The sequence below is a fragment of the Myotis nattereri genome, assembly GCF_964212035.1.
Source record: "Myotis nattereri genome assembly, chromosome: 2".
Classification (NCBI taxonomy): domain Eukaryota; kingdom Metazoa; phylum Chordata; class Mammalia; order Chiroptera; family Vespertilionidae; genus Myotis; species Myotis nattereri.
This window is the reverse complement of record NC_138076.1, coordinates 125,040,945-125,067,806: the sequence shown is the minus strand read 5'-3', so window position 1 is coordinate 125,067,806 and position 26,862 is coordinate 125,040,945. Positions and strand designations below refer to the sequence as shown.

The following is a 26,862-nucleotide window of genomic DNA, read 5'->3' as shown; positions in this document are numbered from 1 at the left end:
AGCCCTCACATCCATCTTAAAGTGGCCTCCAGTAGAACTTTTGCCCTGATTTAGTTATTGCTTAAGAAGTTTTAAGATGAATGTCAAGGGTAGTCATGGCTACACATGCAAAACTAGCTCAGCCAAAGGTTCTAGGCCTCTGAGCCCATCATTTGTGGATATCCCTGCCAGCTCCCAACCTGGGGTCAGCTGATTAAGGCCCACTCCTGGCTGGGGAGCTCTGGGGGTGGGGGTGGGGATTCACTGTGCTTTCTTGCCAGTCCCATCCAGGGGTGTTTTCTGGGTGCAGAACCAGAGCACTGCAACACGACAGGAGAAACCTGAGTTCTTGCCTAGGCACTGCCACTGACCAGCTGTGTGAGCTTAGGCAATTTGCTTTACCTCTCTGTGCTTTAGTTCCTTATTAGTAATGTGAGAGAATGTGATTGGTATTTTTCCAACTTTGTGGTTGTAACTCTCTAGAAGGGAATGCGTTTGCTTTTGTAACTTCCATACACATGTGTTTAACTGAAACAAGTTTTGTGAAATAGTGCTCATGCTTTGACATTTTCTATTAGAGTCTCTTTTATTCTCTTCTTTTCAAGACAAAAAAAGAAAAGGTTGGTCACATCTCACTTTGGGCTATGACTGGACTAGGTGATCTATAAGGGCTGTTAGAATCCAGAAGTCAAACAGGAAACCGGTATCCCCAGTGGGATGTAGAATATTTCAGTGGGATTCTTTACAAATGGCTCAGGGTGAAGTTAAGTGGTTCTGGGCAGGTTTGGGCTTGTGTGTGGGAGGGAGAGAAAGGTGCTTGTGAAGGAAGAGGAAGGAAGCGCTGGGCAATGGCCCAATTCAGGCTGGAGTTGGGGCATCCTGAGGAGTCTCAAGCACCCGCCAGGCTCCTCCACAGCTCCCTTCCGGTACAGGGAATCACATTTCAATTCCACCTGGGAAATGCGCACCTGTCCCGGAGATGGTAATGAGAGCTCAGGTCATTACCCCTGTGTGTCCAGCTCAGGGCCAGGCACCAGGGATACGATCCACGTGTCTCTGTTAGCCCAGATTTAACGATCACTTATTCTGTGCCAGGCTCTGAGTTAAGCAAATAGAACACAGAGTCCCTATCTTTGAGGAGTTTACAATTACAGTGATGAGGCAGAGCTCATACCCATAAAAACGCTGCCACAGAGCCAGCCAGAAAATTCCCATGCTGTTGAAACACTAGACAGCGTTGCCACTGGCAGCTGCAGCCTCTGCTTCTTCCTCCTTTTCCAAGCCACAACTCGTTTCTTTCTCCCACTGGACCCAGAGGAGATGGGATTGACCTTGGGGGAAATCTGGCCTCAACCAGGTCAAGCAGGGCATGAACTTCCTGTCCCAGCTCCCCAGGCTGGGCCATTCCCCAGGGTTAGAGTTTTGCTGCAGTGAGTGACAGGTCCCCCAGCTTCCTCTCCAGGCTCACCTCTAGGTGGTGGGGGGTAGGAGGATGCAGCTAAGTTGAGTACCTGGGATAACTCTTAAAAGCTGATGTCAGGAGACCAATCTCTGCAACAGTGTCAGAAATAACCCGGGGCCCTCCTTACCTCACTGCCATGGATACTTTTTAAACCTGCATGTTGGGAAAAGGAGAAAAGGCCAGTCTGGGAGCATCCAATCCCCCAGCCCCTTGTCCTTTGGGGCAGAAGTTGAGGAAATCTCAGAGTTGAGTTGGAAGCCTGGGTACAATGTTTGACTCTATTGCATGTCCACCGGGAAGTAGCCACAGTCCTGTGGGGTGAGGTGGGGGGCAAGGTCAAATGCAGGAACCTGAGGCTAAAACCCAGTTCCGCTGCTGAACTTCCAAAGTGAGGAATGCTCCAACCATGCCTCTACTTCTCTCCAAGGGAGTGGGGTTAGATGGCCACTGTGCCACTCTCCTCTCTGTCCACAGTGCAGAGGCTCAGAGAACTTTGCATTTAGCATGAAGAATACAGTTTAGACTGAGGAAGAACATCTGGCCACCTGGGAAGAGCCTTAGCTGTGCCATTCTTGAATGCTAGTTTGCCTCACAATGACCAGAGAATCTTGATTAAAAGGTAGATTCCTAATCCCTTCCACAGAGAGCCTAAATCAGTGTGTCTAAATCAGTGGAGAGCCTAAATCAGTGGAGGGGCTCTGCAATGTGCATCTTTGTCCCCTGCCGCACCCCCCCCCCCCCCCCCCGCACCTCCCGCAGTGGTTCTGATGCAGGCAGGCCACAGACTACACTTTGAGAAATGCTGCTCTAGCTTGTCCTTCCAGAATGTAACAACCTGCAGAAGGTACACCAGGGTGCCCTTCTACCTGTAATTTTACTCCTGCTCTGAGAGTAAAGGTAAGTTCTCAGGAAGGGCTCAAGGTGATAAGGCTATGGCTTAATCAGGCACCTGTATTTTATTGGTGTACTAGTGGCCCAGTGCACAAAATTTGGGCACAGCAGGGGGGTTGTCCCTCAGCCCAGCCTGCACCCTCTTGCAATCTGGGACCGCTGGCTCCTAACCACTCACCTGCCTGCCTGCCTGAATGCCCCTAATCACTCTGCCTGCTGGCCTGATCACCCCTAACTTCCCCCCCAAACTGCTTGCCCTCAACTGTCTTGCCCTGCCAGCCTGATTGCCCCCAACTACCCCCCCCCCCCCCCCGCTGGCCTGCTCATCCCCAACAGTCCCCCACCCCGGCCAGACTGCTCAAGCCCAACAGTCCCCCCTGCCAGACTGGTTGCCCCCAACTGCCCCCCCCCCTTGCTGGCCTGATTGCCCCCAACTACCCCCCTCCTGGCCTGATTACCCTCAACTGCCCCAGACAGACAGCCTGCTCGCCCCCAACAGTCCTCCCTGCCGGCCTTCTTGCCCCCAACTGACCCCACCTGCCAGCCTGCTTGCCCCCAACTGACCCTACCTGCCAGCCTGCTTGCCCCCAACTGCACCTCCCTGTGGGCCAGCTTGCCCCTAACTGTACCCCCTTCTGGCCTCACCCCCAACTGCCGCCCCCTGCTGGCCTGATTGCTCCCAATTGCCCTCCCCCACTCCCGGTCTAATTAGCATATTACCCTTTTATTAGTATAGATTATTATCTGAGGCAGCAGCATGCTGTTAACATCACCCTGAGAGCAAGTGGAAAGGTGAGGACTGTTTGTGCTCTGCGTGCTCCATGGGCATCGTTTGTAAACCTAGCTAATGAAAAATGGTTTGCTTTATAGGATGGGATAAAGCTGTAAAGTTGGTTTATACAAGACAGCAGAATCTAATTAGGGAGAAACCATCCATCTTGAAAATTCAATTGGTAGTTTCACAGTCTTTGCAGAATTTTCTACAAATTCTTGTTTTCCTTTTATTAAGCTCTACTCTAATCATATGTGCATGTGGGTGCATGAGAGAGAGAGAGAGAGAGAGAGAGAGAGAGAGAGAGAGAGAGAGAGAGAGAGAGAGAGAATTAGAGAGTCCTAGAGAGACTATTTTCAGGAAAACAAGAAAATTGTAAATACAAGTTTTCTAGTAAGAGCTTCTCCTTGCTGTGTAGAGACTGCAACTGCCTGAAGAAGGTGGCAGGGGGCAGTGGTGAGTCTGAAACCCTCACATTCTCATCTCAACCACAAAGCTGGCTGAGGCTGAACTTTGCTTCCATTTTCTTCTCTGGCAAATAGAAAACTCATTGAGACATTTGCACTCTGGGATCAGTGCATATGTGGTGGAGGTGGGAAAGATGTGGGGAAGGGAGTCAGGCCTTGGCCATGATCTTGGCCTCCCCAGCCCTGTAGTGCAGTCAGCTGGTTCCATTCCTCACTCCAGTGTCTGCTCATTCCACACTTGACAAGCTCTACATGGGATTTGGATCATTGATGATCCTAAATGCAAATGTAGGGATTTTTCAGTTTTAGGGAAGACAGTGTGCTGCTGAAGATGGGACATAAGATTGGGAGTTGAGGCCTGGGTTCTCCCCTACTCTGACCCAGGGAATCTGGGTGACCACAGGTTGGTCCCGTCACTGCTTTGACCCTCATTTTCTTCGCATGCACAACAAAGGAGGTGGAATACATGAGCTTTTTAAGCTCAGAGTCTGTGATGGGGAGGGGAGGCGTTCTTTCCCCATTGCATCTGCTTTTCACCAGACTGTACCCACCAGGAGACATTGATCAGGCCATTGCCCGCGCATAGAAGCCATGAAATAAGGATGATCACCCTCCACAGCCGGTGGCCATTTCTGAAGCTCTGCCTTGAGTTCAAGCTTCTGAAATTTATCTAAAATATAGAGAAATGTCACTTGTTCTGTCCAAGGTCAAAACTATACCTTCATTTAGGGAAGAGAGAAGGTACTTTTTATTTTTTCAAAATATATTTTATTGATTTTTTACAGAGAGGAAGGGAGAGGAATAGAGAGTTAGAAGCATCGATGAGAGAGAAACATCAATCAGCTGCCTCCTGCACATGCCCCACTGGAGATGTGCCCGCAACCAAGGTACATGCCCTTGACTGGAATCGAACCTGGGACCCTTGCATCCGCAGGCCGACGCTCTATCCACTGAGCCAAACCGGTTAGGGCGAGAAGGTACTTTTTTCATTGCATAAAAAAAGTACCCCTACCTAGAACCTAGCAGCTTTCTGAGACCTCCGAACTCCAAATGGATTTTGTTCCTGAATGAAGGCAAAGGAGAGAGGGAACAAGGAAAATAATATTTAACATTCTAGGGCAGGAAGGTGTTGGCCTGTGGTATGGAGTATTAATGCTTTACTCTAGTGTGGTACCTTAACTCTCAGTGTGCAAAGCACTTTGTGAAGGTTAATTAATTTTCACACAACACCTGTGGGAGGTTTGCAGCATAAATTATTGCTAACTACCTCTCATCTTCCAGTTAGTTCCCTCTAATTTACCTTGTAAAGGCCTCTCAGAACCTAAGCCTTCATTTCATGAGAATCAGTATTTCCCCACCTCTGCCTTCTTCCCATACATCCCATCCTCCAGTCTCCACTACCACACACGAATGCGTGCGCCCACACACGCACACACACACACAGACATTTATGCTCCTCCTTTAGAGAGGGGGCACCTGCCACAGGCAGACACCTGGCTAACATTCTGTGCTGAGATTTTCGTACTGGCCTTCAGGAAGACTCATTTTTTCAGATCTCTCCCTGCCCATATGGTGTCCTCAGTACATAATTGTTGCTCTTCCCCTCACTATGGAAAATCTCCCTTTCCTGGACTCAGCCTTCTTAACGTTTCCCCCAACAACTCTACCATCCTCCCCACCACCAGACCAGGTAGCTTCCTCCACTTCCCTCCAGTCAGGGCTCTGTGGTCAGAGTCACTGTCAGCTGGAGCCCAGCAAGGCACTGTGGGCTGGGGTCTACTTCATGGTGTGAGGCTCCTGCCTGTTTCTTTCCTCCTTGCCCCCTTAGCATTGGACTTGGTGCTTGTAGGTGCTAAATTCCTGGTGTGCAGAGGCCATTCCATAAGTCTAAATTGTTGCTTTATGAAGGGCATAAGCAGTACTTTTTAATGTTCATAATGATATTATAGATCTCTCTTTCCACATTTACTCTGCTCTACTGAGGGACCCAGCTCGTGTCCTTCCCCATGTCTTCTGTTCCCTAATGCCTCCTCATCCTGCACATGTCTTCATACCACATACACCAACTTGCTGCATGATTCCCCTGCAGTTTCTACTTGCTCCTTGGCTGAAATCTGAAGGAATTGTAGAGGAGCATCTTAAAATGGGGTCCACAGGCCTCTGGAGAATCAGAGAATGCATTTCAATAGGAATGATTAAATACAGTCTATAGGCTACCCTTCATATTAGGTATGCATATTATTTTTTTATTTAAATTTTTTTATTGCTGACACTATTGCGAATGTCTCCCAACTCCCTCCCTCCACCTTCGCCCACCTCCACTCAGTCCCCACCCTCTCAATCCCTTGGACTTCACCACACTGTTGTTTGTGTCCATGGGCTATGCATATACTCTTTAGCTAATCCCCTCACCTTCCTTTATCCATCCCCTCTACCCCTCTCCCCTCTGACATTTGTCAGTCTGTTCCATGTATCCATGCCTCTGGTTCAATTTTGTTTGTCAGCTTATTTTGTTCATTAGATTCCACATAGTAGTGAGATCATATGGTACTTGTCTTTCTCTGACTGGCTTATGTTGCTCAGCATAATAATTTCCAGGTCCATGCATGCTGTTGTAAAGGGTAAGAGTTCCTTCATTTTTACAGCCATGTGGTATTCCATTGTGTAAATGTACCACAGCATTTTTATCCACTCATTTACTGATAGGCACTTGGGCTATTTCCAAATCTTGGCTATTGTAAATAATGCTGATATGAACATATAGCAGCATTATTTACAATATATGGGGGTGCATATATTCTTTCTGATGGGTATTTAGGGATTCTTAGGATATATGCCTAGAAGTGGGATCACTGGATCAAATGGCAATTCCATGTTTCATTTTTTGAGGAAACTCCATACTGTTTTCCATAATGGGCCGCCCCAGTCTGCAGTCCCACCAGCAGTGTACTAGGGTTCCCTTTTCCCTATATCCTCACCAGCACTTGTTGTTTGTTGATTTATTGATGGTAGCCATTCTAATAGGGGTGAGGTGATAATCTCATTTGCATCTCTGATGATTAGTAATGTTGAGCATTTTTTTCATATGCCTATTGTCCATCTATATGTCCTCTTTGGAGAACTGACTATTCAGGTCCTTTGTCCATTTTTTAATTGGATTGTTTGTCTTCCTGGTGTTGAGTTGTACAAGTTTTTCATGTATTTTGGAGATTAACCCCTTATCAGATGAATCATTGGTGAATATGTCCTCCCATACAGTGGGTTCCATTTTTGTTTTGTTGATGGTTTCTTTTGCTGTGCAGAAGCTTTTTCGCGGTCCCATTTGTTTATTTCTTCCTGTATTTTCCTTGCTCTTGGAGACATATTAGCAAAAATATTGCCTGAGATTTTACTGCCTATGCTTACTTGATGATTTTTATGGTTTCATGACTTACATTTAAGTCTTTTATCCATTTTGAGTTTATTCTTATGTATGATGTAAGTTGGTGGTCTAATTTCATTTTTTTTTTTTGCCTGTACCTGTCCAGTTATCCCAATACCATTTATTGAATAGACTGTTTTTACTATATTGCATGCTCTTGCCTCCTCTGTCAAATATTAATTGACCATAAAGTCATGGGTTGATTTCTGGGCTCTCTGTTTTGTTCCGTTAATCTATATGCCTGTTCTTGTGCCTGTGCTAGGCGATTTTGATTACAGTGGTTTTGTAGTATAACTTTATATTCAGTGTTATGATCCCTCCAAGTTTGTTCTTCTTTCTCAAGATTTCTGAGGCTATTTTGGGGTCTTTTTTGGTTCTATATAAATTTTTGAAATGTTTGTTCTAGGTTTGTGAAATATATCATTGGTATTTTAATAGGAATTGTGTTAAATCTATAGATTGCTTTGGGTAGTATGGACATTTTAATGATGTTAATTCTTCCAATCCATGAACATTGTATACTTCAACTTGTTTGCATCTGCCTCTATTTCTTTCTTCATGTCCTATAGTTTTCTGATTACTAGTCTTTTACCTCCTTGCTTAAGTTTATTCCTAGGTACCTTATTTTTGTTGTTGTTGTTGCAATAGTAAATGGGATTGTTTTCTTAGTTTATCTTTCTGAAAGTCCATTATTGGTGAATAAGCATGCCATCAAATTCTGGATATTAATTTTGTATCCTGCTACTTTGCCAAATTCAGTTATTAGATCCAGTACTTTTTTGGTGGAGTCTTTAGGGTTTTCTATGTATAATGTCATGTCATCTGTGAATAATAACAGTTTTACTTCCTCCTTTCAAATTTGGCTGCCTTTCATTTTTCTTCTTGTTTGATCACTGTGACTAGGACTTCCAGTGCTATGTTGAATGAAAGTGATGAAAACAGACATCCCTGTCTAGTTCCTGATCTTAAGGAAAATGCTTTTAGTTTTTGCCCACTGAGTATTATATTGGCTGTAGTTTTTTATATATGGCCTTTATTATGTTGAGAGATGATCCCTCTATTTGCACCTTGCTAAAAGTTTTGATCATAAATGGATGTTGGATTTTATCAAATGCTTTTTCTGCATCTATTGGTATGGTCATATGATTTTTATCTTCCATTTTGTTTATGTGATGTACCACATTTATTGATTTGCAGATATTGTTCCTGCCTGGCATCCCCAGAATAAACCCGACTTGGTCATGGTGTATTATCTTTTTAATGTATTGCAGGATCCAGTTTGCTAATATTTTGATGAGGATATTAGTAACTATGTTTACCAGGGATATTAGCATCTAATTTTCTTTCTTTGTAGTGTCTATATCTGGTTTGGGAATTAGGATAATGCTGGCCTCATAAAAGTTTGGAAGACTTCCCTCCTCTTAATTGTTCTGGAATAGTTTGAGGAAGATAGGTGTTAGTTTTTCTTTAAAAGTTTGGTAAACCTGACCGGTTTGGCTCAATGAATAGAGCGTCGGCCTGTGGACTGAAAGGGTTCCGAGTTTGATTCCAGTCAAGGGCATGTACCTTGGTTGCAGGCACATCCCCAGTAGGGGGTGTGCAGGAGGCAGCCGATCGATGTTTCTCTCTCATCGACGTTTCTAACTCTCTATCTTCTCCCTTTCTCTCTGTAAAAAATCAATAAAATATATTTTTAAAAAAGATTAAAAGTTTGGTAAAAATCTGTCTGTGAAGCCATCTGGTCCAGGACTTTTCTTTGCCGGGAGTTTTAAAATTACTGCTCAAATTCATTAGTTGTTATTGGCCTACTCAAGTTTTCTGATTCTTCCTGATTGAGTTTTGGAAGATTGTATGTTTCCAAGAATTTGTCCATTTTGCCCCCATTGTCCAATTTGTTGACACATAATTGTCATAGTTTTTTCTTATAATCCTTGTATTTTTGTGATGTCAGCCTCTTTCATTTCTGATTTTATTTGGGTCCTCTTTTTTTCTTTCTTGGTGAGTTCTAGCTAAAGGTTCGTCAATTTTTTAAATATATTTTTTATTGGTTTCAGAAAGGAAGGAAAGGGAGAGAGAGATAGAAACATTAATGATGATAGAGAATCACTGATTGGCTGCCTCCTGCACGTCCCACACTAGGGATCGAACTCGTAATACGGGCAGGTGCCCTGACATGAGAATAGAACTGTGGCCTCCTGGTTCTTAGGTCAACATTCAACGACTGAGCCATGCTGGCCCGGCTCATCAATCTTGTTTATCTATCAAAGAACCAACTCTTGGTTTCATTGATCTTTTGTATAGTTTTTTTTACTCTCATTATTTCCACTCTGATCTTTATTTCCTTCCTTTGTTTACCCTGGGTTTTTCTTGTTCTTTTCCTAGTCCTTTTAGGTATAGGGTTAGATTGTTTATTTGAGATTTTTCTTGATTCTTGAAGTAGGCCTATAATGCTATGAATGTCCCTCTCAAGACTGCTTTCACTGTGTGCCAGAGATTTGGGGTTGTTGTATGTTCATTTTCATTTATTTCCAAGTAATTTTAAATTTTTTCCTCAATCTCATTGGTAACCTAGTCATTGTTCAATAATATGCTACTTAGCCTCCATGTGTTTGAGTGTTTTTAGTGTGTGTTTTTTTAAAATATATTTTATTGATTTTTCACAGAGAGGAAGGAAGAGAGATAGAGAGTTAGAAACATCGATGGGAGAGAAACATCGATCAGCCACCTCCTGCACATCTCCTACTGGGGATGTGCCCGCAACCCAGGTACATGCCCTTGACCGGAATCGAACCTGGGACCTTTCAGTCCGCAGGCTGATGCTCTATCCACTGAGCCAAACCGGTTTTGGCTAGTGTGTGGTTTTTTATTATAGTTGATTTCTAGTTTCATGCCATTATGATCCCAGATGATGTTTGGTATGTTTTCCATGTTCTTGAATTTGTTAAGACATATTTTGTGTCCTAACACATTAATCAGGCAAAAAGTACATTAAATATGTACAGTACTTGAAACCGTCCACCAGCAGGCTTAAGTTAAGAGATGAATGTAGAGTGTGTGTGTCCTACAAATAAATATACATGCTTCCCATAGACTTTACATAGAATTGATAGTGTTTTTGGTTACAAAAGGAAGGTTAATTGATTTTGTAAAGTAAATACGTTACCAGTATATTCTCTTATTATAATATGATTATAATATGATAAAACTAGAAACCAATAGTGTATATGTGTTTGTGTATATATATATATAAATTTATATATATATATATAAATATATATATATATATATATAAATTTCAGAGAGGAAGGGAGTGGGAGAGAGAGATAGAAACATCAATGAGGAGAGAGAATCATTGATCCACTGCTTCCTGCTCACCCAACACTGGGTATTGAGCCTACAACCCGGGCATGTGAACCATGACCTCCTGGTTCATAGGTCAATTCTCAACCACTGAGCCACACTGGTAGGCAGTTTATATATTTTAAACAGTTTTCTAAATAACTCTAGATGAAGGAAGTAATCAAAAGCAACATTATAGGTTATTTAGTTTACATTATGATTGAAATTTAAAATATAACAAAACTTGGAAGGTCATTGAGTACACTGAACAAACAGTGGGAAACCATTAAGACAGTGACAGGCTGGAAGGATGGACTGAATCTAACAAACATGAAATCTAACAGAATTATATTTAAGATTTTGCCAAAAGCCAAAAAGCCAATGGCAGAAGCACAAAGTGGGAAAGGTATGATTGAGTAGCACCATCTTTAAAACAAAAACCATCACACAACCATAAAGTTTAGAGCTTTTAGTTGACAAATGGGTCATACCAAGAGAAAGCATGTGATGTTAGGCTTCATGAATAGATATGCAGCAGTAAGAACAAGAGAGGCAATAGCCCAGCTCTAATCTGCACTGAATAGTCTTCATACACAGAGTACTTGGTTTGGGGCTCCATGATTTGAGAGAGCTAAATTAGAGGCCATTTTGCAAGGTATAAAGAGAATAGTGAGCAGACTTACCAAAACAAAACAAAAAAATCCATATGAGACATGATTCAAGGAAGTGGTGAGGCATGGCCTGAAGCCAGGGCTATTCCTTGAAGTCTTAATGCTGTTTCAAATATATGAAAGGTTTTTATGGATAGGATGTTTATAATCATAGGAAGACACATTTCTATGAGCCAGAATATTCCAAAGATGAAAGAGTTGCTTAGAGATCTAGCAAGTCCCCTATCACTGGAGCTGTTCTAATATAGTTTGGTTAAATACTTGGTGAGGATATTGTGGTAAGAATTTTAACACTGGAAAAATAGGTGGTTGGATCAGACAAACTTCCCAACCCTGAAATTCTTTATTTCCCCTGGAATTTAGTGTTCCCTCAATCAAGATAGTCCACGGGTTTCTGAGTTTGGTGCCCAAAGTCTTAAACATTAACATTTTGAGCACAGGGCCTGTGGGCCGGTTATAAACGTCTGATTGTTTATAACCGAATTAAAACAGCATTAACCCATATGAAACAGTTCTTCAGGACTTAAAAATTAAATGTCAAATAAAGACGTATGGTGTCCTAAGAGTTCAGAAAAGGAGGTCAGTGAGGGTTGGAATAGATGAGGAAACCTATTGGCTCACAGGGAAGATTTCAAAGTCTATGCTTGTATGCATCAAGCAATAAGAGTAGTTTTAGAAATCGTGGGAACAAAAATGAATATAATAAGCAAACAGAATTGGTTACCTTTTTCCTTTGGATGGAAAAATAAGGTGTGCCCATCTGAAACAACACACACTGTGCGCATAGATCTTTTCAGTGTCTCTCGCTATTATTGCTCTCACAGCTCCCTGCAGATGCAGGCTTTGGCTCTGCAGCTCCTACTTTCACACAACCTTGTCTCTAATGGATTGGTCTGACAGCGATTTTTATTGCCTAGCTTTGTATTCTTCATCTTCCTGATTGCCTCTGACCCTTACAATCCCAACAACCCTTTTACCCTTGAAACTAAGGCCCTCCTCCCCTTGGAGGAATGCCAGTCCTTGCCCTCCATAGCCCCTGATAATAATTACCATAATAAATAATCCCTACATTTATTTAGGACTTTGTAGTACCAAATGCTTTCCACACCTGCTCTCTTGTTTGACATTCATCATGACAGTGCTGGGAGAAATGCAGGGCAGGTGCTATCCTGGGATCTAAAGTCACTTGTCCAAGGTCACATGGAGGAAGTGAGCTGGCTCTGGGATGGGCCCCTGGGGCTCTGACTCCTGATCTGGCTTCTCGTGTGTCTGATCCAGGCTGGTCATGAGTCAGGGCGCATCCTCAAAAGTCATTCAGGCCTGAGCAGTCTCCCAGGAGGCCAGCCAAGCCAACACATTTCCAAAGGCCTGGTTCCATGTATCAGTCTGGTTGGGCCCAGGATCACGGATGCCCACCTGGACTCCCAACGCTTCTTTGTAGTGAACTCAGCCTGTGTGAGTGAGGGATGGGAGTACATACCTTTCAGAGGTGACATTTGCCTTCCCTCCAATTGTTTTTTTTAGCAGTTTGCAAAATTACTTCATGACTAGCAAACTGACATGTGAGCACAAAAAACAAGCACAGAGTTTATTAATTTAATCAAATAAAACTTAGAGCAAAGTTAATGTAACACATTTAATGATAGTACACAATTAATGCCTTGCATGGTTTCTAGGCATAACTGGTAAACAGTCTATATGAATGACTGTAATTAGTATTACTTTCACAGAGCCAAATTATTTTTTTTAATTCTTCTCATCTCACTTTATTAGTTCTCCAGTATTTATATAGTTGAAATTGCTGTCTAAAGTTTTCCTTGACACCATTTGCCATCTAGCATCTGAATTTCTTCACGTACAGGAAGATAATTCCTGGGACCAAGAGAAGACCATTTTTTTTGAAAGTTCTTTCGAACTGTATTCATTTCTGTTCCTGAAATGTTCCCATTTAACAGCAGGTGTTCTTGTTCCTTATTTCTCTGTAAGATTTTCTTGTATTGTCATGGGTTAGCTAAGAACAAAAGTAACCATCCAAAACACCTGTCATTTACCAAGAACAGATTTCTTACTCTTAGCAGAAAAGGTATTTGTTGCACCAGGATGTCAAACACAATGATAAACACAGGGCTGCAGCTCATGGAAGTCTTGGAGAGCTGTCACCTTTTACTGAGCACATCTTGGGACCATTCCTGTACTCACTCAAAGTCAGGTTTCTGGTCTTGGATATACAGCTAAGAAAGGGAACTCAAAGGCTGGTGCTCTAATGAGTGACCTTGACCATGGAGATTCACACCTGTTCTTTTTTCTGCGTCTGTTTTGTGGTTTCTGTAGAATTTAAAGGATGCCAATCAAAATGGCTCCTTAGTCATTGCTCAGTCTGTGCAAGTGACAGGTATCAAGAGAGGAAGGGGCAGTGAGTGGGCTATGGTGCAATCATAGGCAGCTGGGACAGCTGACACTGGATTAGAGTCCCAAGTGGACATAGGGAGGTAGGGGTTAAAACGATGAAAGGCTCAGGGGAATAAATACATACCCATCCTTGATGTTTTCTTCAGAATCTCCCCAGAACCTCTTAGAACTGAGACTAGGACTGTTTCCTCAATTATTAAAGTCTTCTTACTTGAATTAAGGGTAGAGGGGGCTTGCTATCATTTGAGTTTAGGATGACAAGTGCCAAAACTTGCAGGATGTGTGTGTGTTACATGCTCAAAACAGACCTTGAGAGCTGTGACCTCAGCCTGTTCACTGGAGCCTGGAGTTCCTTTAATAGGAGAGAAAGAGGGCAGAGAGCAGGGGCAGAGAGGGGGCCTGTCACTGCAGGTCAGAGAAAAGGTATAGAAACACAATACCCTGGGAATGTTTGTGCGCAGTGTGATAACTTCCAGTCTCAGTTCAAATGCTAATACCTGATCCTTCCTGTTTGAATTTGGGGGCATTTGGAGGAGGATCTATTACTGGGCAAAAAATGAGGAACAACCCCAGGGTGACTTACAAACCTTGTCCTCACAGCCTCTTTTGTTTTCATCTGTGTAGGAGCCCATGAGCTTCCTTCATGTCCTGTGGGGCTCTTCTGAGTGGGGGAAGATGATGAGAGTGGGGATGAGGACATCTAATTATAACTCCAGCCTTTGCCAGCCTCACAGTCTCATACTGTCTGCCTGTGGCCCCATGCCTAGAGGGCATGAACACCTGGGCAGGTGTGGCCCCTTCTTTTGCAGGGGGTGTAGTGGTGGTGGTTGTCATTATCATGCAATCTTTTGAGCTCTTATGAGAAGTATGTATCCACAAACTTTAGCACACAATTCTAGGAGAGCCCTCTGATGGTGCAGTTCAGATGGTGCTGATGTAGCCAGTAGAGAGAATGCATCCAACGCGGGAATGACATAGTCCAAGAAGCCGAACAGGAAAGAAGCCCACACAACTTTATGCAGTCTGCAAACGGGGGTGTCAGCGAGCAGGAGGCAGGGTGAGTGTAGCAGAGGCCAGGGAATTGTGTTAAATAAAGCTGATAGAGCCAGGGCAGCTTCGCTGAGGAGCATGTGCATGGCCGGGAGTGCTGGTCTGAAGGAAGAAGAGGAGAGGGTCCTGCTGGCCTCTATAGTCAGCTGATCCTGAGGACCTGATCCTGCAGCTCAGACTGACCTGACCCCACCACCTGTCACCCCACCACCCACAGATCCAGTGGGGTTCTGGTGCCCAAGCTCTAGGACTTGCTTCTGTGGGATAAAAGAATTTCAGTGTCAGCCTCATCAGACTCTCCTTTTGCCATCTTTGCAGGAAAATTGCTGCTTATGATGAAGAAATCCAGCATCTCTATGAGGAGATGGAGCAGCAAATCAAAAGTGAGAAGGAGCGGTTTCTCTTGAAGGTAAAAGTCACTTCCGGGGCTTGGTTCTGCGGGCCAGGTTGATCTCGCCTACTCTGACTACCTCCCCCAAGTTAAGATTGCAATGCCTCACCCATGGCACTACTGATTCCCTTTTTCTCTGCTTGATTTATAATTATTTCACGACATTTGTCACCTTCGAATATAGCATATAATGTACTTGTTTACTGTTACTGATGGTGATCTGTCTGCTCCCACTAACATGTAAGCTCCACGAGAGCAGGGATCTTTAACTTTATACCTAACATATCCTCAGCACCTTGGCCATGCCTGGGACGTAGTAGGTACTCAACATTTGTTTGTTGGTTCAATGAGTAAATGAACGAGTGAATGAATAAATGAATGAAAAGATGAAGGTGCATGCCTTACCAGTTTAAGCAGCCTGAAGACTGAATCTGACACTTGCTCTAGTCTAGGCCCATATCGTAGGCCCACCCAAATGCACCAGCTCACTCCACTCCATAAGGGGACCATCCTTGGAGCTTGTACATCCCACCCTTTTCCCTTAGACACCTAGAAAATTTAATACCCAAGACAAATGAAATCCTACCTTTCTCAGATACCATGGGAGGAAATTTAAAACTCACATTTCCTATTCCTAGTCTGGCAATTAGCCTCCTACCAAGCCTTGCTATTTGTTTTGGGAGGTCAGAACTGGTAAAATCATCACCTTTTCCAGGCTAAGCTAAGCATATCCATATTCATAAAACAAAGCTATAGGAAACTCTGTTATCCATTTTTGGATTATCTACTTGGTGGGTTCTCAGTAGAAGAGTTTTGATCTTGAACAGTGACCTCCTGTCTTAGTCAGTTGGGGTTGCTATTACAAAAATACCATAAAAGGGTTGGCTTACAAACAACAAACATTTACTTTTCACCATCTGGAGGCTAGAAGTCCAAGATCAGGGAATTCAGGTCCTGGTGAGAGCCTTATTCTGGGTCACAGACTGCAAATACTCTTTGTCTCCTCACATGGCAGAAGGGCAAGCAAGCTGTCCAGGGTCTCTTTTATAAGAGCACTAGTCACCTCCCAAAGGCCCCACCTTTTAATACCATCACGTTGGGGGTTAGGTGACAGCATATAAATTTTTGGGGACACCCTACAGAGACCACATCATCCCTGGCCTCTCAGCACATCATCCCTGGCCTCTCAGCATTGTTGTCACAATGTCTTTTCCCCTGCTAATGTGTCTGGTTTGAACCACTTTTTAGTTGTATGCAGCTTTGATCATCCAAACCACATCTTAATTTATTATCACAGATGTCATTGAAATGGAGAAGGAGTCTGGATGCCTTCCAGAAAAGGCCAGTCATGTTCTTTAACTAGAGCCTTATGGAGACTTGTCAGTTTCTCCAGACCTCCTCCCTGTTCCTTTTTAGAGCTTTAAAACTTTCTGGCTGCCCCCCAACCTTCAGCATAGGGAGTGAGTATATGGCAGACAGAACTCAAACTCTCTTCAACTAGCAGACCCTGAAATAGTCCTCTGAGAACAGCAGCCTTCCCCTACCCTGCAGTAGGAGAGCCACTTCCTTTACCCAAGATGGCCCACTGCTCAGAGGGGCTGAGCCCTGGGGCATTTGCCCCTCTGCCTGGGCCATGACAACAGACCAAAGTCCTGGCTAAAGAAAGGGGATGCTTCCAGAAGCAAAAGTGGGCCAACACATGGGGATTGGGAGTGGGAAGAGGTCAGAGGGAAAAATTCAAGGACAAATTAGTATCACAAAGGTGATCTGACCATGCTTCTGCTTCACCCACCTGCCCCCTCCTGTCTCCTGATTTTCCCTTCTCAGTTGCAAACACTTTTCAGACTCAGTGCTTAGATTTATGGTTTCTGCATAAGCATGGAAACTATTAGAAAGTGCTATGGCATGCGACTAAGCCTTGGGTATGCAGGCTTTTGCCGGGCCACAGTGTGAGCGCAGTGGGGTTACAGTTGATGACAGCATGGAAAAGCAGGACCTTCTGGGGCTCTATGTTTAGCAGCTTGTTTGACCAAGAGGGAAATATTACTCACTTGCACACCCAGCTCCAGGTATTAGACCAGCCGTGGGCAAACTACGGCCCGCGTGCCCATTTGAAATGAATAAAACTAAAAAAAAAAAAAGACCGTACCCTTTTATGTAATGATGTTTACTTTGAATTTATATTAGTTCACACAAACACTCCATCCATGCTTTTGTTCCGGCCCTCAGGTCCAGTTTAAGAACCCATTGTGGCCCTCGAGTCAAAAAGTTTGCCCACCCCTGTATTAGACTCTCAAAGCTCTGTGCTGGCGAGGCAGTAAGACACTTGCAGGCCCTGGTAGAGATGGCAGCATCGTCATGGGGATCTGAAGCTGCTCCCCTCCCAGCACTGCCCACCGGTACCTGCCCCATGAGCAGCAGACAAGCCAAATGAAACAGGTTTCCTGTAACAGAAGTTGGGAGCAGGAACTGTCTCTTCAAATCTGCTTCTGCCATTACGTGTGGTTGAGATGAGGACAGTCACAGAGCTGTCCCTGAGCTGCAGTCACCTTCCTGAAAATGGGCAGAGGAATCAGGTAGCATCTACAAACAATGAGCCCAGGAAATACCTGAGCCCTAAACGGAGGTGTCCAAAGGCCTCTGCCCCAGAGCGGTCCTGTTTCCCGACTGTTGCACCATCACATGCAACCTGCCAGCAGGACAGGCCGCCCTCCAGTGCAGCCTCCAAGGCTGTCCTCCTCAGAAAGGCGTTGTTCCATGGGACGGGCAACTGGGGCTCCTACAGTGAGTTATATGGAGGTTATGGTGGTTTCTTCTCTTCCTGCATGGTTTGCGCCTCTGTTCTGCCTTCAGGCAAATGGAAAGCTATAAGTGGCATGGGTATTTTTGTTTCTATTCTATGAACAAAGGCTCCATGATCTAGAAGAATGAGCAAGTTAGCTGGGCAAGGCCAGGCCTGGAACCCAAGTCTCCGGACGTCCAGCTCGGGGCCTTTACCCCATTCCAGGCTCTGTTGAGAGTGTCAGGCATCCTGACAACCTACACACTTTCCTCTTTATCCCACAACCAGGTCTCTTTTGCTCTTGCATCATCAGGGACTCTGCATCCCTGAGTGGGGAAGCTCAGTTCTAGGGCGGGAGGGAAGGTACATCAGGAGGAAGGGAAAATCTCCATCATGGTCAGAAAACAGTGAGGACCTAGACCCAAAAGAAATGATGCCCTGTGTTTCCAGAGTGATGGTCATTTAAGGGATCAAATGACAGGCCCAACGTGAAACAGAATATCCACATGGAAGGATAATCCACCCCCCAATTTACAGATGAAGAGACGGCCTGAGATTTGAGGTCAGGCCTGTTCTCTTCTTCCTGCTCAGTACTCCCCCACTTACTGACACTGCCTTTACGGGGGAAGGGGGGTACATCGTCGCCAGTCAAGCCACACCTAGCACTTGCACTTTCTGTATCTCACTGGGCCGCACCAACCAGCTGGCAGATCACCAAGGCCCTGGAATGCTATGGGGAGGCCCCAAAGTCCACCAGGATGGGCAGGCCCTGCTGTTGAGCAGGTTCAAGGTGGGAAAATGTCTCCATCCAGGTGCATTTAGGCCTCACATGTCCCTCTCTCTGGCAGGACACAGAGCGCTTTCAGGCCCGCAGTCAGGAGCTGGAGCAGAAGCTGCTGTCTAAGGAGCAGGAGCTGGAGCAGCTCTCCCAGAAGCAGAAGCGGGTATGCTGTGTCCTCAGACGCCCGGCCCTCACTGCATCCTCTTCTCTGGCTCTGGCCCACTTTCCCTGCCATTCAGTTAAGGACTTCTCTCTTTTTCAATCTAAAAGAATCATTTAGTTGTACAAGAGAGCATTTGAAATCAGAGATGATCCCAAGATAAAGCCTTTGCTTCTCCAATGCCAGGTGTTTAACTTTGAGAAGGTGCTAAGAATTCTCCCTTGAGGTATCTGCAGACATTGCCGTATGATTGTGCCCAGGAGCCACCGAATGCCAAAATGTTAATTTGTCCTCTGCATGCTGTATAAGAGAGGAGGGGAGTGCTGAGGTACAAGGGACACAGTCCCTGCTACTTTGGGGGCGGCTGCAGACAGTATTGTCTGCCCGCCAGGATGGCCATGGAGCCTCCAGCAGGAAGAGGCTTTTCAAAGGTCAGATTTTCCATCCCCATCTCCCCCTGGACGTGGTTCATCACCTCCTTTATGACTGTTTCATCATCCTGCAGATGGATGCAGACACAGACGCTCCTCTGATGCACCTGAGCTCCCAGCAGGCAGGCTGGGTGCTGCACTGTGTCCATCCACTATGGCTGGGAACGCCTGGCTAATGACCCCAGAAAGATTTATTACCTCGGCAAACCTCAGGCTCTGCCTCTTCTCCAAAGCCAGGGCTCATGGAGGGGAGAGAGTGTCACGTATCCTCCTGTTTTGTCTTGTGTTGGAAGGAATCCAGCCCTGGACAGACCCAGACACATTGCTGCAGTTTAAATAGAGAGGCCTATTTTTAGCAATGCATTAGAATGTGTTTGAAGACACCCCATGCTAAGGCTGCAGACTGCTCCACTCCACTACCCCGTCTATGGATTTGGGTTTCTTTCCTCTGCAGTAAGACGGTGTCAACTCCAGGAACTGGCAGCTGCCTTTCCTTCCCCCTTCCACAGCCTTACCTTGACTTGCTTCTCCTACTCTTTCTCCTCCTCACTATTATGCATTAAGTCCTTACCAATTAGAGTTATCCCTCACAGGAATGATTGCCACTCGATTTACTTACTGCACGCTTACCTGATTACACAGGAGCCTCCTGAGAATCACACAACATCCCTCACCATTTCTTCCTCCTCCCCTTACTGGCTACATTCATTAAACTAAATTTTTATAAACAGTTCGCCTTGGTTTGGTGCTTCCTCTGCTGAGAGGGTTGGAAGCTCTGCAAGGCATGACCACTAGCCAAGAAAAGCTGAAGCCATTCAAAGGCAGGTTTTGAGTTGCTTTAGGAACATGTTTGGTTTGACCTGTTGGAGCCATTTCCTAGGCATTTTCAGTGTTTCTGGCTACCATTCAAAGCTTCTGTGGATGAAAGGAACGGGCCTGACGCAGCTGAGAGAAGGGAAGGTGATAGGTTTGTCTCAGTGTTCACGATCGGGAGGGATGTTTCATGAGAGCCCCTTACTTAGTGTCCTCCATTCCGTTGACGGCCAAGGAGAAGAAACGGCTTAACGGACAACAAGAAGGATTTACTTTAGCGCTTAAGTCCATTGATGGGATGATGGTAATTATCACTGAGGTAAGAGTCGAATATCCCAAGAAGCCAGAAACACCAGCCAGAAAGGATATATGCACCCCTATGTTCATAGCAGCACAATTCACCACAGCTAAGATCTGGAAACAGCCTAAGTGCCCATCAGCAGATGAGTGGATTAGAAAGCTGTGGTACATCTACACAGTGGGATACTACGCTGCGGTAAAAAAGAAGGAATTCTTTCTTGCCATTTGCAACAGCATGGATGGAACTGGAGAGCATTATGCGAAGTGGAATAAGCCAGTCAGAGAAAGATAAACACCACATGATCTCACTCATTTGTGGAATATAATGAACAACATAGACTGATGAACAGGGACAGATCCAGAGACAGAGAAGCAGCGATCAGACTGACAAACCTCAGAGGGAAAGTAGGGGAGGGTGGGGGTAAGGGGGAGAGATCAACCAAAGGACTTGTATGCATGCATATAAGCCCAACCAATGGACACAGACAACAGGGGGATGAGAGCATGAGTGTGTGTGTGTGAGGGGGAGGGGGGAGTTGGGGGTTAATGGGGAAATGAGGACACATATGTAATACCTTAACCAATAAAGAAAAAAAAGATTTAAAAAAAAAAAAAGAGTCAAAGATGGATGTGGAATTTCCTTTTCTCGTAGCCCTATGGAAACAAGGGAGAGCTGAGATTGTTCTGGAAGCTCCTCCTGCTTCCTGAAGTGTATATGTGTGAATGAAGGAACAGGACAAAGTTTGAGGACAGTGCGGGGTACAGTGATGGTTCCTGCTAGATGAGGCTGGGGCAGGCCAGCCTGATGATGGTGCTTGCCCGCCATTCCTCTCTGTCCCCCATTCCTTTCCAGCTGGAGGGCCAGTGCACAGCCCTGCATAATGACAAGCATGAAACCAAAGTGGAGAATACCAAGCTGAAACTCACCAACCAGGAGCTGGCCCGGGAGCTGGAGCGCACCTCCCGGGAATTGCAGGATGCCCAGCAGCAGCTGGAAAGCCTCCAGCAAGAGGCCTGCAAACTCCACCAGGAGAAGGAGATGTGAGTGTGGCCTTTAGGCACCCCTATCACTGCTCTCCTGCTCCCTCCCTGCAGTGAGCATGCCATCTCCCCTCTTGGAGACCCTGTCCCTTTGCCTGTAAAATGGGGATTGGACCCCTTGCTCCCTAAGACCTCAACTAGTTTTCTGAAACTATCAGCAGACCAATGCTGTGCTGAGCATTATCTAGGATACACAGCTCTGTTCTTGGAAAATTTATTATGTGATCAGGAAGATATGTTATCCAACCAACAAATATATTTCAGTCTGTGAGAAAATGCTGAGTGAGCGGGTTGATCAAACATGACCGTAGTAGTTTAGAAACCTTGGGGACCGAAGGGGACGAAAGTGAAGCCCGAACACTTCTGAGATTGACATGTAAATGGAGGGGGCATGTGACGGTGCCCTGGAATCTTCACTCCATCTCTGCCCCTTTTTCCTACAAGTATTCTTCTGCATGGGCTGGTTGGGGAGCCCCACACCTCTCGGGGCCTAGTTTGCTAGTGAAATGCTGTGGTGTCAGGACATGGCTCAGCTTGTGAGGCAGAGACATGCCTGCAAAGATTCCAGGTGTGGTCTGTGTATTCAGCTGGAGAAGTTGCTGAGAATATCCGCATTTATCTTGTCTCCGGAGTGTTAGGTTTTGAGACCAAATGCACTCTGAGGCCCAGGGAGAGGAATCTCACTTTTTTATTTATTCATTCATTTCTCTATATATTTATGTACTTATTTAGCAAATATTTATTGAAAACTACTCTGTGCCAGGTACTGTGCTGAGCATTCAATGTGTCTTGCGTCGATAGTTTAACATCATCTCCTGTGACCTTTACAGCATCCTGATGTGGCAGGGACGCTTATGATCTACTTTGATTTATAGATGAGGAAATTGAAGTTCAGAGGTTTTCAGCATCTGTCCAAGAAGCTTAATGCTAGACACTCTTGGTTACCCTCCCAAGGAACAATGAGACAGCTAGAAAATATTTACTCAGGCATTGGACTGGCCATCATTCACTCACTCGTTTGTTCATCCACTCATTCATGTCTTCATCCATTCATTCTGCGAAATGTTTTTGTGTGCCTGGTCCTGTGCTGGGTAGAATGAGAAGTCTGATTTTAGAGGAAAGGCAGTATTACTTACCAATGCTTGATGTTGTACATATATTCACTTTCCTTGCTCAAAAGTGAAAGCCCTCACTTTCGGACTGTTGGCAAAATGTTGGTCCGCCTGCCTAAATCAAATTGTCCTGCTGTCTGGCTCACGTGTGGTGTCTTCTATCATGTGGGATTGATTGCCTAGGGCAGTGGTTGGCAAACTCATTAGTCAACAGAGCCAAAAATCAACAGTACTACGATTGAAATTTCTTTTGAGAGCCAAATTTTTTAAATTTAAACTATATAGGTAGGTACATTGTCATTAACTTAATTGGGGTACTCCTAAGGCTGGCTTTTGCTAAAAACATCCTCAATCTGATTGAGGTACGTTCACTGAGGTCGACCCCTTCCAACTCTCCCATCCACACTCGTCTTGTATACAGTGGGGCCTTGACTTACGAGTTTAATTCGTTCCGAGACCGAGCTCGTTAAGGAGCTCGTTAAGGAGCTCGTTAACTCAAATTACTCTGTCAACTCAATGCAAAAAATCGGGCGGAGAGACAGCTGGTATCTCAAAAAACTCGTTAGTAGGGACACTCTTAAGTCAAGGCTCCACTGTACTTGTTTCGTCTATTTCCTTTCCAAAAACCGACTTCTGCGCGTGGGCCATGAAGTTTCAATTGCACTGTACGGGCGCGCCCTCACGTGGTATTTTGTGGAAGAGTCACACTCAAGGGGCCAAAGAGCCGCATGTGGCTCGGGAGCCGCGGTTTGCCGACCACTGGCCTAGGGTGAGAGGGAGGTGTTTGGATTTAAAGTTTTACCCCAGTAAGATATCTGCAATTAAACACACACACACACACACACACCAATTCTTGGGTGACCAGTGGAAAAAGAGTGTATTTCATTGTAAATGAGCAAAATCAGTTCCTCCTCATTGAAAGCAGGTCAACAAGGCACAGGCATTTAACTTTGCAAACAATGAAGGATTCAGGCTTTTAAAATTCAATCAAGTTCTAAAAGCAACAAACATCTGAAGGCGAAGGAATTAGAATAGCAGATGGAAATGAGCACACAGCGTGGAGTAACAGATCATAGCAGGAGGATTCAAATCTTCCTGAAGCCTCATCTTAATTAACCAAGCCAGAGATAGTCTCTGGAGGTTGGGAATTAAAAAAGAGGGGAGGAGGGATAGGAGGAAGAGATAAATGATTCCCCCGTTCCCGGCTTGTTTTGGAAAAGCGTGCAGTGTCCTGTACAGCCAGACAGAGTGCTGGAGCCCAGGAGAGCATTCCTGGCCTTCCAGGGAGGTCAGGAGAGAAGGCAGGGAGAGCCTCGCTTGTCCTCTATAGAACAGAGTCCCAGACCGCCAGGACCGATAGGACCTTAATGCTCTCCATCTCCCATTTTATAAATGATGAAACTGAGGCTCAGAGAAGTATAGTGACCAACCCAAAGCAGCACAGCTAGTTAGTTCCAGAAAATGGGACAGAGCCTGGTTCTGATGTCTTGCTGCCTGACACTGCTTCACAGCCGGGAGGGGAAAAGGGAAGATTCAGAGATAAACAGACTGAGTCATTTATCAGCAAGAGTTCTGAATGGGCAAATTGATTTTCCTGTTCTCTGAAGATGCTCAAGGAAGGAGAACTAGATTTTAAAATATGATAAAGAAAGAACAATCAAGCAGGGAAGATAATATAAAGATGAAGGTCAGCTGAAAGCACCTCTCCGTTTATTTTGTTAATTAACTTTTATTTAGGGTAGTTTATGACAAAGCACCAAATTCAAAGGGCACAAAAGGATATGCACTAAAAGAGGTTTGCCTCTATCCCCTGCGCCATCACTTCTGGCCTCCAGCCACACAGAGGCCGCCAGTCATGGTTTCTTGTGGGTCCTTCCAGAGAGTTCTATGCATATGCAAGTGCGCATGCATACACACAATTTTCACTGACAAAACGGTAGCACATTATTCTGCATTTGCCTACATTTTTCACTTGACAGTGTATTTCAGAGTGTGCTCCATATCTCATCTGCCTCCTAAAAACAAACCAACAGCAGTTTCCTAATGGCAACCATACATCTCTCACCAACTACTCCTGTGAAAAAGGCAAGTTCTTCCCCTTTTAGTTCACATATTACCAATGTAAACATTTAGAATGTCTAGGTTAGGAGGACTTCCAAGGTCATTTAGTCAAACATCCAAGCACCTTTTTTCACCCAGAAATGCTTTTCTTTTTGTTAACACGAAATAATCTGAATATGTTTCTATGTGTATAAATGGGTCTGAGCAGTTCAAACCTACATTGTTCAAGAGTCAGCTGTATTTTCTATCCCTGGTTGGTGGGATCTGTGTAAGTGGAGGGCCAACTTAACTTATATGGATTTCCAACTGCCCAGAGGATTGGCACTTCCAACCCCCACATTGTTCAAGGGTCTGATGTCTATTTATCTATATACTAGAGGCCCGGTGCACGAAATTCATTCACATGTAGGATCCCTAGGCCTGGCTGGCAATCAGGGCCGATCCGGGTCTTCTGGCTGCTGGCCAGGGCCTCCCTTCCTTCTGCGCTGCCCCCTGGTGGTCAGCGCACATCATAGCGAGTGATCAAACTCCCAGTCTCCCAGTAGAACTCCTGAGGGGACAATTTGCATATTAGCTTTTATATATATAAACTAGAGGACCGGTGCACAAAAATTTGTGCACTAGGTGGGGGATGGGCCCCTCAGACCAGCCTGTGCCCTCTCGCAGTCTGGGACTCCTTGGGAGATGACCACCTGCTGGCTTAGGCCTGCTCCCTGGGGGACTGGGCCTAAGATGGCAATCAGACATCCCTCTGGCAGCCTGACAGCCCTCAGGGGATGTCCACTTGCCAGCGGGGAGCAGACCTAAGCTGCAGTCAGACATCCTTAGCGCTGCTGAGGAGGCAGGATAGGCTCCCACCACCACCGCTGTACTGGCAGCTGTCAGCCTTGCTTGTGACTGAGCAGAGCTCTCCCATGTGGGAGCACACTGACCACCAGAGGGCAGCTCCTGCATTGAGCATCTGCCCCCTGGTGGTCAGTGTGTGTCATAGTGACCAGTCATTCCCAGTCTTTCTGCTGTTAGGGTCAGTTTGCATATTACCCTTTTACTATATAGGATAGAGGCCTGGTGTACAGGTGGGGGCCAGCTGGTTTGCCCTGAAGGGTGTCCCGGAACAGGGTGGGGGTCCCGCTTGGGTGCCTGGCCAGCCTGGGTGAGCTGCTGATGGCTATTTGCAGCTGGTCACACTCCCTTCAGAGTGGGGGTCCCCACTCGGGTGCCTGGCCAGCCTGGATGAGGGGCTGATGGCTGTTTTCAGGCTGGCCAAACACCCTTTAGCTTGGGGGTTCACACTGGGGTGCCTGGCCAGTCTGGGTGAGGGGCTGAGGGCCGTTTTCAGGCTGGCCGGGACTGAAGCTCCCAGCCTCTCCTTTTTTTTTTTTATTTTTTCTGAGATTTATTTACCTTCTATAATTGAAACATTGTTGCTGTCACTGGCGCTCTCAGCTCCGTGGCCACAGCTGGCTGAAAGCAGGTATCTGGGGTTTGTTTAGCTTCTATAATTGAAACATTGTTGCTTCCGGAGCTCAGAGCCGGGACGCCGCAGACGGGGAACCTTGGCTTCCTCCTTCACTGGAGCAAGCAAGCCTCATGTTCGCTTCAGCTGCATGGCTGCCTGCCGCCATCTTTGTTGGCAGTTAATATGCATATGGCCCTGATTAGCCAATGGGAAGCATAGCAGAGGTATGGTTAATTACCCTTTTGTCTTTTATTAGATAGGATATCCAACTGGATTTATGTTTACTAGACAAATGGAAAAATATGTTTGCATGGACATGTAATATAATATATGTGTGTATATATGTGTGTTGGTATAGCTCCAATGGTCTGTTCTGTGAGAACAAGGCCAGAGAAGACCTGCAACACCTTCTTATTTAGGAATTGGTTCCTCAGTCAAACCCCCTAGGACAGCGGTTCTCAACCTGTGGGTCGCAACCTCTTTGGCGGTCGAACGACCCTTTCACAGGGGTCGCCTAAAACCATCCTGAATATCAGATATTTACATTACAATTCATAACAGTAGCAACATTATAGTTATGAAGTAGCAACAAAAATAATTTTATGGTTGGGTCACAACATGAGGAACTGTATTTAAAGGGCCAGAAGGTTAAGAACCACTGCCCTAGGAGAACCCAGACCTGAGATCTGCAATGAGTGGTTTTCCAAAGCAGGGGTAAGCTGTCTGCTTCCTCTGCCCCCGGAGAGAAGCAGGACCAGGTGGGGTCGCACGAAGCGTCCAGGCAAGCTTGGCTCCTGGGGCACAGAGGCAGCCAGGAGGCAGCTCTAATTGTTAATCAGAGCAGAATCCTAGACAGGGGTTTGGGAACCTGGTTTGGGTAATGGCAAATATGTTGTTTTTTCCCCAAGTTGAAATTAAATATAATTGGTAATAAAATGTTAGGAATTTGCAGCTCTGCAGGAGCCAGAGAAGTTTTGTTGCTTAATTAGGATTATCTGAGGTGAACTTAGAATTTAATTCAGTCTGTTATTGTTGTAATTGACTTTATAGTTATTCTATAAAGGGGGGAA

The 26,862-nt window shown here is 45.3% G+C and overlaps 1 protein-coding gene across 1 annotated transcript in view; it reads left to right on the top strand.

The window, feature by feature from the left end:
• Nucleotides 1–26,862, top strand: part of CRACR2A (calcium release activated channel regulator 2A) — a gene marked incomplete at its 5' end in the record, with an annotated part of 82,720 nt that overhangs the window by 21,059 nt on the left and 34,799 nt on the right. The window contains 3 exons of the mRNA XM_081082362.1: nt 14,780–14,870; nt 18,483–18,578; nt 20,973–21,160. Coding sequence (XP_080938488.1) covers nt 14,780–14,870; nt 18,483–18,578; nt 20,973–21,160 — 375 coding nt within the window. The remainder of the gene's footprint in view (nt 1–14,779; nt 14,871–18,482; nt 18,579–20,972; nt 21,161–26,862) is intronic.